This window comes from Gambusia affinis, linkage group LG16 (assembly GCF_019740435.1).
Source record: "Gambusia affinis linkage group LG16, SWU_Gaff_1.0, whole genome shotgun sequence".
In the NCBI taxonomy this organism is placed as follows: domain Eukaryota; kingdom Metazoa; phylum Chordata; class Actinopteri; order Cyprinodontiformes; family Poeciliidae; genus Gambusia; species Gambusia affinis.
Window position 1 is genome coordinate 2,484,051 of NC_057883.1, and position 12,546 is coordinate 2,496,596.

General features: G+C 39.5%; 1 protein-coding gene across 2 annotated transcripts; it reads left to right on the forward strand.

The window, feature by feature from the left end:
• Window positions 1-444: 444 nt before the first annotated feature.
• srp54 (signal recognition particle 54) lies at window positions 445-12,202 on the forward strand. 2 transcript variants are annotated; one of them, XM_044142725.1, is made up of 17 exons: window positions 445-592; window positions 3,982-4,071; window positions 4,294-4,391; window positions 4,893-4,984; window positions 5,068-5,152; window positions 5,232-5,336; window positions 6,277-6,343; window positions 6,450-6,507; window positions 6,609-6,759; window positions 7,442-7,590; window positions 7,677-7,777; window positions 8,616-8,702; window positions 8,860-8,933; window positions 9,691-9,799; window positions 9,969-10,139; window positions 10,551-10,646; window positions 11,714-12,202. In XM_044142725.1, exons 3-17 carry the CDS (start codon window positions 4,314-4,316, stop codon window positions 11,803-11,805), a joined length of 1,515 nt encoding a protein of 504 aa, XP_043998660.1. In that variant the 5' UTR covers window positions 445-592; window positions 3,982-4,071; window positions 4,294-4,313; the 3' UTR covers window positions 11,806-12,202. The 2 variants fall into 2 exon arrangements, with proteins under 2 accessions (XP_043998660.1, XP_043998661.1); XM_044142726.1 differs by having other exon boundaries at window positions 513-592; window positions 3,985-4,071.
• Window positions 12,203-12,546: the final 344 nt, after the last annotated feature.

The following is a 12,546-nucleotide window of genomic DNA, read 5'->3' on the forward strand; positions in this document are numbered from 1 at the left end:
GGAAATAGAAAACCTAACTTTTCAAAAGCCAATAGACAACCACGTCAGAGCCTTAAAACTGATGAAAAGCGAGCACAGCACGGAAGACAGCTCTTTAACACCTGTAATGAGCTGAATTTATTTTATGAGAATTATTACCCCCTTTTTTCTTTTTGCTTTTGTCATTTTTCTTTTCCCTCTGTTTGATATCTGGCAATTTTTTTTAATTTATTTATTTTTACTGTCATCTTACAATTTTATGTGTGCCTTAAACCTGTAAATTCTAAGACTGCACATCTTCTTGTACATACATGCCAAGTGATTCTGTACAATTGTTCAAAATGTTTTTTTTTTTTTCGTTTTTTTTTAAAGGGTAATGTGTGGATAGTTTCACGACACTCGGGGAACGTTTTTCAACCAAAATACCCTTAAAACACAGTCCAGGTGGCCGTTTCGAGAAGCGCTTCCATGCGCCAGCCCAGTAAGCGGCGCTACTGCACCCATAAACTGAATATAAACATCACATGATGACGCAGGGCTTCCGGTTTAGTACAGTTTATATGACGCTTCCCTGGTGGAGTTTGGAAACGGCTACGTTTACATCGAGCGCTCGGTAAGTCTGAACAACTACTGACACATTTCTCCTCATTTAGTTTGTGGTCCAGTTTCAGCCATTTTAGATAATAATTAGCTAAGTGGACCCGGAGACAGTTTCCAGATGAAGACAGCGAACTGTCTGCTGTCCAGCTCGCTAACTGCTAGGTCGCTAGCACTGCTGTAAACAGCTGTGAGCAGCTTGTTGAGAGCCGCAGGCTGATAAGCTGAGGGAAAAAAAAAAAACCACAGACACACCATCAATCTGAGGCCTCGTTGTTGGCGTCCACCAGAGACTGTCTTCTTGCTCAGTTTGATTAGTTTTATTTTGAGGGTTTATTTAGCTTTCTTTCCTCGTCGGTCACTCAGTTTCTGCGACGATGTGAACTAAACTGGAAGGCTTTAGCGGAGTCCAACGGACTCAGGTGTGGGTGAACAGCACAGCTCAGGATTAAGAACACTTTTCGATTATTTGCAAACTCCAGAGAAAATTAAAATAAGTTCAATATGTCAAGAGCTTAAATATATAAGAATTGGAGTCAAACTAAATGACAGGTGATGTTTTTAGACATTACAAAAATCACAGATTTCTTCATTTATTGAGCAGCCATCGTAGAGCCCTGTGTTTGCTTTAAACAGACGATTAGATGCATTACATGTATCTCACTGGGACCTCATGTTATAAACTAGCTAAAGAAAAATTACAAAACGGAAGAAAAACTCTGAAATAGTTGTCAACATTTTCTTGTGTAAAGCTCTTTAAGATCAGACAGAGAGCATCTGTCAACATTATTTTTTATGTCTTGCTTCTGTTTTTTTTTTTTCCAGTTGGGTTTAGGTCTGGACTTTGACTGGGCCATGCTAGCACATGAACATGCTGCTCACTGTAGCTCTGGCTCCATGTTCAGAATGGTTCTCCTTAGGCCTGTCACGATAGCAAATTTTGCTGAACGATTAATTGTCTCAAAAAACTATTGCGATAGACGATAGTATTGTTTGAAGACCTTTTAACACAGATTTAATGGAAATGATGTAATAATGCATGCGATTTCCTGCCAAAGATGGATGCACTTTATTTTCAAAAGAACACCCAACACTGGAACTTATAAACAAAACAACCAAAAATAAAAATAAAATTGATTCTCAGTCTCCATTAACAAAAATGTACTTGAATAAAAACGAAATAACATAAAGCCAAAGTGTAAATAAATACTGCATTCAACCAAAAGAGTGCAGATTATAAAGTATGTTTACCATATTGCCCTTCAGTAATCATTAGATTTAAATAGAGAAGATGGGCACATCGACTACCTGATGCAATAAAACTTTGATCTTTCTAAGATTGTGGCTTGTGATCATCCTGTAGTGTGTGGTGTGTTACGCTAGATCGTTGTGGCGCTCCGATCTAAATCAGGTGTTTTCCCCGCTCGGATTGTTAACGCAGCCTGTTGAATGTGACAGGTAGCCAATCAGAAAGCGCAGATTCTCCTGCTTTCTGAGGGGAAATTACAGAGGGGAATCCCAAAAAGCTGAAACGGCGCAACCCAAATCCAGCGGAAATTGGAGATAATATGTGGAAACAACATTAATGTTTATAAAACATTTTGTACAAAGAATATAGAAATGACGAGGGGAGGAGTTGGAACGAAATCGCTACGTTGATGAACCCGGTAACTTTTCAGCTGTTCTTCGTTAACGTGACATAAATAGGTTATAATGGTTTTCATTCAGTCAGGACGTTACGCTGACACTAGAGCCACATGCGTTGCAGGTAGATTGTAGTAAAGCATTGATTAATGCCCGGTTTTAAAATTAGTTAGCTGGACTTGTAGCCATTATGTTGTGCCCACTGTCGGCACATCGAACCCGATCGAACCGTTATACCTAGGATTTCTGTTGGCTAATGTGTGATCTCTCAGATTTTGAAAATGGGCCGACAATCGACCGACAGCACTAAGATGGTGTCGTGTGCGCTGGACATTACACTAAGGAAATGAGGAAGGGAGGATCAGTGGAGAGCGCCTGAGTTGAGCCTTTTTTCATTTAGCGTCATCAACAGAAAGAGAAAAAGGCTGGAAGAGACGATAACGCCGATAATTAAAATGACGTAGATAGTTTTAATTTATCGTACGATTAATCGATTTTTCGTTTATCGCGACAGGCCTAAGTTCTCCTGATGGAAGGTTAAACTTCCACCCCAGTCTAATGCAGGTTTTAACAGGTTTTCCCCCAGGATTCTCCTGGATATTTACTTTGTCCATATTGAAGCATCAATACCGGCCACAGCATAACGACTTATTGCTTTATTTCAGATAGATAGACGTGTTAGTGAGAAAGCGTGGTTGCTGCCTTCCATGGACTATGATTGGTTTCTACCCGAAACAAAATGAGTCATAAAAACCCCCAAATACGGTCCCAGTAATCTGTTGAACCACTCATGCAACCTAGACTGGATTAGGAATTTTATGATGATGAAACTGCAATACTGAATTAGTCACCACACAGCATCAACATGTTTATTCATACCTTATTTATTCACCTTATTGATTTCATTATTGTGATTTATTACGCCACCTAGCCATGCTGGTTTTCTTATTCTATTTGATCTATTTTATGTTAATGTGGACACTCAGCTGACAGTAATTCACTGTGATTGCCTGCTTGTTTGATCTGGCAAAATGACCGTCATAAAATAGGGAAGTACAGAAAACCCAAACAGGACAGGGAAGCAGTGCCTGCTGTTGATATTCATAAAAATATCAATTTCATGAATGTTTTATGGAGAATAATTCTCCTTTTTGCCTTTCCACCATGTTCCACTGGAAAGGCAAACTAGGCTCACTAACTCTCCCCTTCTCTTATCGCTTTGCATCTTAAAGACTAACTGCTGCTTTATGAATAATCTTTATCGTACCGAAGTGAAATTCTAAGAAAAAATGTGGAATTCCAGAAATTTCCAAAACTTTTTTAAAATGACTTCAGTAGGAGCTACTTTTAGTTGGTTCAGTTTTTGAGTTATTTGTCGTGGATTTTCATTCCGCTTCGCTTCGCAAATTTGTGGTCATAGTTAGAGCTGTCATCATACTGCATTTTTCTGGGCGATAAATTATCCCAGAAATTATTGCGATAAACAATATTATTGTTGTCTGGACACTATTTTCAAATGAGATATAGATAATGTCAAGGTTGCTCTCCTATAGACCAATAAACTTTAATTTTGTAAAGACCTTGTAAAGATGTTTTAATTATCCAAAGATGAGCACAACAACCAAAAATGATCAATAAAAGGTGTGTATTTGCTCTGTGTGTATTTACATTCATCTGATTACATCATAGTTTCAGATTGTATGTTTTCACACTCTGTCCCAGAGGAGATTAATTCACATAGTTTTTCTCTTTTCTGTGTAGAAGCTGTGGCTGTGGGAAGCAGCAGTCACCTGACTCACTGAGGGTTCTTACCTGGGGATCCCCCCTCCACAACACACTCTCACACAGACGGTAAATGGCACATGTTGACCTCACACACACTTAGGTTGCATCAGCTGCACAATTTCTGTTTCATACAATGACAACATAATAAAAAAAAAAAAAGTCTGTCCTGTGATCAGTGAGGGTTGACATGGCAACAGGCTGGTAGGGTAAGCAGTGAGTGTAGCAGCCAACAGGAGCTTAGTTTTGTTGCTGACGTTCATGTTTGTGTGTTCTTGTGGGCTCTTCCAGGTTTACTTCAGAGTGCCATCATGGTGCTGGCCGACCTGGGAAGGAAGATCACCTCGGCGCTGAGGTCACTCAGCAACGCCACCATCATCAATGAAGAGGTAGGACACGCAGCGTGGTGCTAAACATTACTCTTTGTTCTGGAAACTGCTACAGAAGGAAGAAACCTTACAAGTTTGATTCAGTTTGACTTGACTGGAATAATTTCCAGAAATGGTCCTTTAGGGTAATGTATAAAAACAGACATTAAATCAGCTTTTTCCTTCTAATCTTATATTGGACAAAGTTTCTGTTTGTCTTTTAATAAATCTTTTAGAAAAATGTACCATCTTGCCCTATGTTGCACTTTTACATTTAGAGGGGGACAAAAAAGAAATGGTGGACTAAATGAGATGTTTAGGTTGTGTTTATCTAGATTTTCTTTAAAGGCAACACATTCAGGATCATAGTTTTAATTGGATTTAAACCCTTTGTGATAAATTAAAATTTCAGTTTGTCTACAAAGAAGGAGGGAAACGGTTGGATTTGGTTCCTAAAGGAGAAATGGAAGTGTGGTTCTTCAGATTCTATAGTTTTTTTTTGTTTTGTTTTTTTTCCCCCAGGTGTTGAACGCCATGTTGAAGGAGGTGTGTGCTGCTCTCCTGGAGGCAGACGTTAACATCAAACTGGTCAAACAGCTGAGGGAAAACGTCAAGTAAGCGTGGTGCAGCCGGGTTCTGGTCCTCTTCTTCTGGGCGGAACCCGGCTGTTAGCAGACCGTCTGTCTTCCACCTGCAGGTCTGCCATAGACCTGGAGGAGATGGCCTCAGGTCTGAACAAGAGGAGGATGATCCAACACGCTGTGTTCAAGGAGCTGGTGAAGGTAGGTCCATGACTCATGAGAACGGTCCAGATGCTATGTGTGTGTGACATGTGTGTGACGTGTGTGTGCTCTGTTTCAGCTGGTCGATCCCGGTGTGAAGGCCTGGACTCCGACCAAAGGCAAGAACAACGTCATCATGTTTGTTGGTCTGCAAGGCAGTGGCAAAACTACAACCTGCTCCAAGGTGACTGGACACACCTGACACACACTCTCCTGAAACACCACATACATTTTACAGTTCTTCTAAACGAGTAAAACAGGCTGTTTTCTCTCATTAGTTAAGTTTACAGACTTAAAGCTGATCAGACCTTACGGGACATTTTCCTCATCCTTATTTGCAGCTTCTGTTATCATAATTGTTCAGTATTGTGGTCAAACCCTTGAGTAGTAGCACCAAAACCTCCAATGATGTAGAGAAAAGAACATTTGAAACAGTCAGGATATGAAACAGTCTCCAGAAACTCTGAGCGAATGTTCTGATCAGAGGAAAGTAAATCAGAACTCGTTTTCTGTAATTTCCTAAAGTATGCTCGGCACAAAAAAACTAAACGCTATAAAACCTTTTTTATACACATTGAGAAAAAGCATATGTCGAAATCATCAAAAAGAATGGAATTAACAGAGGAAACAGATGTTTGTCTTAGTTCCCAATAAATCTGAATAACATCTGTTGAGCCCCCCGATGAAGCTGTGGATACGTAATGTTCCCACAACCTGAGATGAGTTTCAGTTTGGAGTCACTTGGTTTAGATGTGACGTTCTGATGGAATCCAGACAAGACTGACTTCTGCAATTAAGTTTAATTAAGCTTTTTTTTATTATTATTATTATTAAAAAAACATATTCTACCTTTTAACAGATTTTAGTAAATTGTGCAAGAAATTCAGTTGAAACCAGATATAATTCTTTCCTGTTTTAACACACTTAGAAATAGCAAAATATTTATTTGCTAAATCCTTGGACGAGGCATTATTTGAAAAAAAAATAAATAAATAAATAAAATAAATTAATGTCTACAGAATATGAAGATTGCATCAATTTCCTCTGTATTTGGTGGAATTGCCTGTGAAAATGCATGTGTGTTCTGCGTTTCACTAACAGCAGTGTTGTTCTTCTTCCGGCAGCTCGCTTATTACTACCAGAGAAAAGGCTGGAAGACTTGCTTGATCTGCGCCGACACCTTCAGAGCAGGTAGGCACACACACTTCCTGTAGCATTACCTGGCATGATGTGTCGCTCTTTACCCATATGAACTATAAATAAACAAACATCTTCTCTTTGTTTATTTATCTCCAAGGTGCCTTCGATCAGCTCAAACAGAACGCCACCAAAGCCAGAATACCTTTTTATGGCAGGTGAGTGTTCCTGTGCTGCTTCCCCTGTTTGTAATTAGCCCCCACCCTTTCCCCCTCTCTCCCTCGTTCTCCTGACGGTTCCCTATTTGTGTTGGGTTCAGTTACACTGAGATGGATCCTGTGGTGATCGCCGCAGAAGGCGTGGAGAAATTCAAAGGCGAAAACTTTGAGATCATCATCGTGGACACAAGTGGAAGACACAAACAGGAGGATTCACTGTTTGAGGAGATGCTGCAAGTCTCCAACGCAGTGGTGAGTACTTGAACTCATCACCACAGGGGATCGGCTGGACGGAAGTAAGGATGAACCAATCCACTTTTTTTCTGAGGTTTAGTACTGGCCAATATGATACAGAAGAACAGCTGAATTGACTTAAAACATTTTATTATTATTTTTAAACACAGACATAAATGTACTGAATTACTAATTTATCTAATAGGTCTGCACCAAAACAGCACACCGAAATAGACTAATAGCTTCACTAGCTTGGTCAAAGATGGAAAAAAACAACTTTCATTTCTTCACTCAGTGCAGTTAGGAGTAGAACAGCCAAAGTGAAACGAATAATAAAGAAACAAACTGATAAAAGAACAGGATGACTACCTGGTCAAACATGTAAAAATAAACTGTAACAAACTTCTTTTAATGGTTCAGAAAGAGCAATTAGAAATTCTAAATATAATGTAAAATAAATAATAAAGTATGATGTTATTCAGAGCACGAAGCCTAGAATTAGACTGAATAGATCTGCCCTCATGGAACAAGAACATTGTCATCGATACCTAATCTAAAATTTTTTCAATATCGAGATCAATACAGATATTAATAACTGATCGGTGCATTTCTAATATATTAAGTGTTATTGGTGTCTAAGGACTTTTTTTCTCTCTACTGTTATGACATATTTAAGCTCCTCCTTTCTCTGTTCCCATAGCAACCTGATAACATTGTGTACGTGATGGATGCCTCCATCGGTCAGGCCTGCGAAGCCCAGGCTAAAGCTTTCAAAGACAAAGTGGACGTAGCGTCGGTCATCGTCACAAAGCTAGATGGACACGCCAAAGGAGGCGGAGCTTTGAGCGCGTAAGAACCTCTGCTGCACGGCGCCGCGCGGCTGGTTGGCCCGAGAGCCGATGGTTTACCCTCACTCTGTGGCGTTCTGTTGTTAGTGTGGCGGCCACCAGGAGTCCCATCATCTTCATCGGAACAGGGGAACACATCGACGACTTCGAGCCGTTTAAGACTCAACCTTTCATCAGCAAACTACTGGGTAAAAACCTCCTGTGTTTCTGCTCTGACTGCACCTGCTGGTTCTACCAAGAATGTAACACTGTTAGCTAGATGAGGGTTGGCGTTAGTTAGTCTTTCTAACATCTGATCGCTGCCTCTGAGGAAAATGACCTTTCTTTCTAATCATGTTGCAGGGATTCTTTTCACGGTAGCTCAGTGGAATCTTGGAGTTAAATTTGGATCATATGTAATTCCATCTCGTAGCGCTTCATAAAAAAACAAAGATCTACCCAAACAGTAAGAATCATCAGGATTCCAGCACAGACTGGATAATTTCTGGATAACTGTGGACACGGAAATGAGTTTGGAAAATTAGTTTTGTTTTTCACATTTTATATCCTGTCCAATTTCGTTTAGTCTTTTTCCATCCATCCATCTGTCCTTCTGTATTTAGGACCTGGTCTCTGTTGAAATAACAGCTTTAAGTTGATCAATAGGATTTCAACATTTCTTGACTGGAATATTGTAGGAACAATGATTCAATTCAAATTCAAAGATATTTTGTAATAAAAATCCTTTAGAAAAATGGCAGATATGTCCTCTAGCAGCGTTAACCTTTAGCAGCAGAACTACGGCCACAGCTCAGAAAAACTGAGTGAGACCTCAACCACACAAGTTTCATGTTGAAGTCAGGTGGGTGGGATGCAAGTGAACATTATATTTTGATTTCTCATGTAGTCTGTTGACGTCCCACAGAATAAAGGCCTTTAGTCCTTTATCGTTGTTATTTCCCTCCTCTACATTTAAATCTGCTGTTGAACACATGCAGACACGCAGCCAGAGTTGTGCATCAAGTCAAAAGACGGTTTGTGTTGCAGGAATGGGTGATATTGAAGGACTGATAGACAGAGTGAACGAGCTAAAGCTGGATGACAACGAGGAGCTGATAGACAAACTGAAACATGGTGAGAACCCAGACACCTCCGCTGCAGAACCTGCTGCAGAACCTGCTGCAGAACCTGCTGCAGAACCTGCTGCAGAACCTGCTGCAGAACCTGCTGCAGAACCTGCTGCAGAACCTGCTGCAGACACAGCGACTCACTCCTGATCTCTGACCTGCAGGTCAGTTCACGCTCAGGGACATGTACGAGCAGTTCCAGAACATCATGAAGATGGGGCCCTTCGGACAAATTATGGTAACTGAAGACTTCCTCTCAAATTATCTTAAAGGTGACCTGTTATGCTTCCTTGAACAGGTTGGGACAGGTCTGTGGACGACAAAACAAGTTCATCACATTTGGTGCACAGATCATTCTGGGATGATGAGATTTCAGACTGCTCCGTTCTGACTGTGTTGAGCTCCTTTCAGAATGAGCTGTCACTTTAAATTCAATAAGCTGCTTCAGCGGTTAAACCAACTGACCAAGAGGGCTTTAGCTCAGGTTGGGTTAATATGTTAAGTTAAGGCACATTGTGACTTAACAATCGGAAGGTGTTTGAAACGGCTCATGTTTCCAGACACAAGAAACATAAACTTATTGCCATAAAATGGCTGTTTTTTTCTTTTTTCTTAAAGCGCTTGGTCTGTGTTTAGAAGCAGCAAAGACCCAACTGGAAGTATATAAACATTCAAAGTTAGAATTTTGCTTAATAGGTCACCTTTACAATCTTTGGCTGCCTGTTTTCTTCTTGCTGTTTGCATTTTTTCATTGCAGCTGCTAAATTTCTGTTGACATGTGAATAGCAAAACTGTTGATTCGGCATCTGTATGAGTAGATGCTGTTAATTCCATAAGTTGTATGCAACCCTGACTATACAATGTTGAAAAGGGCTGATATGCTGTAATCTAATGCATAATGACCTTATTGATGATTGATCCGAGAACCTTGAAGAGCACTCGTGTGTCTCTCTGTCCTGACTCTGGGTCTGTGTGTGTATGTGTGTTGCGTTCAGGGTATGATTCCCGGTTTCGGTACAGATTTCATGAGTAAAGGAAACGAACAGGAATCAATGGCCAGATTGAAGAAACTCATGACCATCATGGACAGCATGAATGACCAGGGTAACACACACTGTGACACTTACTCTCCCCACTGTTCTCTGAATTTGTTGTCAAGCAAAACTGAATGTAAATGTTAGTTTGAACAGGATTTCTGACTTACCTCAACCTGAATGAAAGATTAACGGAGAGGCTGAAGTCTCTGACTGATCTTACCAAGTTTCCTTTACAGAACTGGACAGTAAAGACGGTGCAAAGCTGTTCAGTAAGCAGCCCAACCGGATCCAGAGAGTGGCCCGTGGATCTGGAGTTGCCACCAGAGACGTTCAGGAGTTACTCACTCAGTACACCAAGTTTGCTCAGATGGTGAAGAAGATGGGAGGCATCAAAGGACTATTCAAAGGTACCACTGACCCACAATTCATGCCTTGAGGAGACTTTGATCTGGTTCTGATGTAGTGATACAATGTTTCTTAATCAGAAGAGTAATGTTGGATGTTGGATGCTGGCTGTGCTAACTGTGTTCAAGCAAACCATAGAACAACACGTCTTCCCTGGCTTATCAGTGTCTGACCGGAGGGAGATAACATGTCTGGATATTTAATAACCACTTTTTAAGGAGGACTGTGTGAATGTAGAAAACTGTGAATCACTTTGTAAAATCTGCTGAAAGATGAAGTGTTATTTGAGTATGACACTTCCCAAAATCATGACCTGAAAGTAGAGCAAGAAAAAAAAAAAAACAACTGCAAGGTTTCCTTGGATTTTACGCCAGTTCTCCGTGCTAATATGTTTGTGATGTTTGGTGTTCCAGGAGGAGACATGTCCAAAAATGTGAACCCATCTCAGATGGCCAAACTGAACCAGCAGATGGCCAAAATGATGGACCCTCGGGTCCTGCATCATATGGGTAAGACCTGCTCTCCAGCACAACGCCCACAGTGAACGTTCGCCCACGGTGAACTTCACACCTTCACTTAATGAAAGAATTCTTTTATTGTAAAGAGTTCATAAAAATCACAGGACATAAGACTCAAAAACAGATGTGAAGGAGTTGGAAGATGTAAATAAATGCTTTAGTGAATCAGTCTGATACAGTTGATGAGGAATGTTAACGTCACAGCCTGGTATAGTATAAAATAAATTTACTTCAGTTTGTTGACATAACATTAAAAGAGGGTTTTGTTTTTTTTAAATTTTGCATACCTGCTAGAGGAAATATTTCAAATAGAAATGACAATGGAAGTATTAATCTTTAGGAAACCTCATAAGTTAAAGACAATTTCACAGAGTTGTAGTAATTGGCTTTTACAAAGAAACTGCTTGACACTATTCAGCCAGGAATATTAGATCTGATGTATTAACTTTGCTTTTAATAAGATTTAGTTGTATGTTATGCTTTAAGTAAGTTACAAAAACTCCTTAAGTGAGTTAGAGGGGCCAAGGTCATAAGGATCAGCCGTTGAGGAATTTTACAGATCAGAATAATAAATGAGTACACTGTTCCAACATGTCCTGCCTAAAGTCTGTTAGCAGCATCATCAGCTCGCACTGGCTGAACAGAAATAAGTTTAATTCATGAACAACTTTTAGTAATTTTCTCTTTAATTCCAGAAAATATAAAAATATTTTGGAAATGAACCTAACTCACTTGTTAATGAGTTGTAAAAAATAAACAAAAAACAGACTTTCATGCACAAAGCTGGAAAAATTACTAAAAAAAAACCCAGAATAAAATGTATTACTATGCCTTAGACATTAACACAAAGTGCTCATATAGCAAGATCATATGGACTTTTGTAAAACTTGTTACTTTCAACAATCCAGATTTGGTTTTAAAAGCAGTTGGAGTTCAAATAGACTCCACCAGCTTGATGAGTTTTGCTTTATTTATTTTCTGCACATATTTAAACATCCCACAGCTCATCAGTCAAACAATTAAACGTTGTATCATTCTGTTATGCTTGTGTGTTTTAGGAGGCATGGCTGGCCTTCAGTCCATGATGCGTCAGTTCCAGCAAGGAGCCGCCGGCAACATGAAAGGCATGATGGGATTTAACAACATGTGACCTCCACCCAGATGATGCCTTAATACACAAGAGGAAACTGTTCTCCTCCTGGCAGGTGGAGGAGGTGGGGCAAACCCTGTCTTTGCTGCTTTGCACCAACAAATAAAATACAGTTTGTCCTGCAAGAAAAACATTAGAGGTATATTGTGAGTTTAAAGGAGTAATTGAACTTTTCAGCAAATGTTTTTGTTTGTCAGAGAAACCTCTGGAATGCTCCTCAGTCTTGGGGAAGATAAGCTGATAGCTAACGGGCCTCATTACCTTTGGTTGGTAAAAATGTTTCCAGGTAAAATTAAAGCATAGTTTGAACCATTACAGGAGTAAATAGCACAGGATGAAATTGAATAGTGACAGTGTTTTTTGTCATAATAAAAAAATTTTATTGCATCATTTTAAACCTGGTGTGTATTTATTTCATTCACTCTTTTTATTCTGATAAAATTTCACCAAGTTTAGCTGTTCTAAGGTTTTTATTAAAGTAATTTATTTTCAAATTCAGAAGTTCACAAAAATACAAGATTATAGTTTTTAAAAGGTTTAGGAAAGCCCTGATGATGATTATGTAGCTTTGTAAATCTGAGTGATGATTTACATTTGAATTAAAAGAAAATGCTTTTTTTCTGTTGTAGGAAAATACAAATAAAACGGACCTCAGTGAGAGAATTGTGGAATTCCACAAATCTATATATACGTTTGTGTGTGTGTGTGTATATATATATATATGTGTGTGTGTGTGTGATT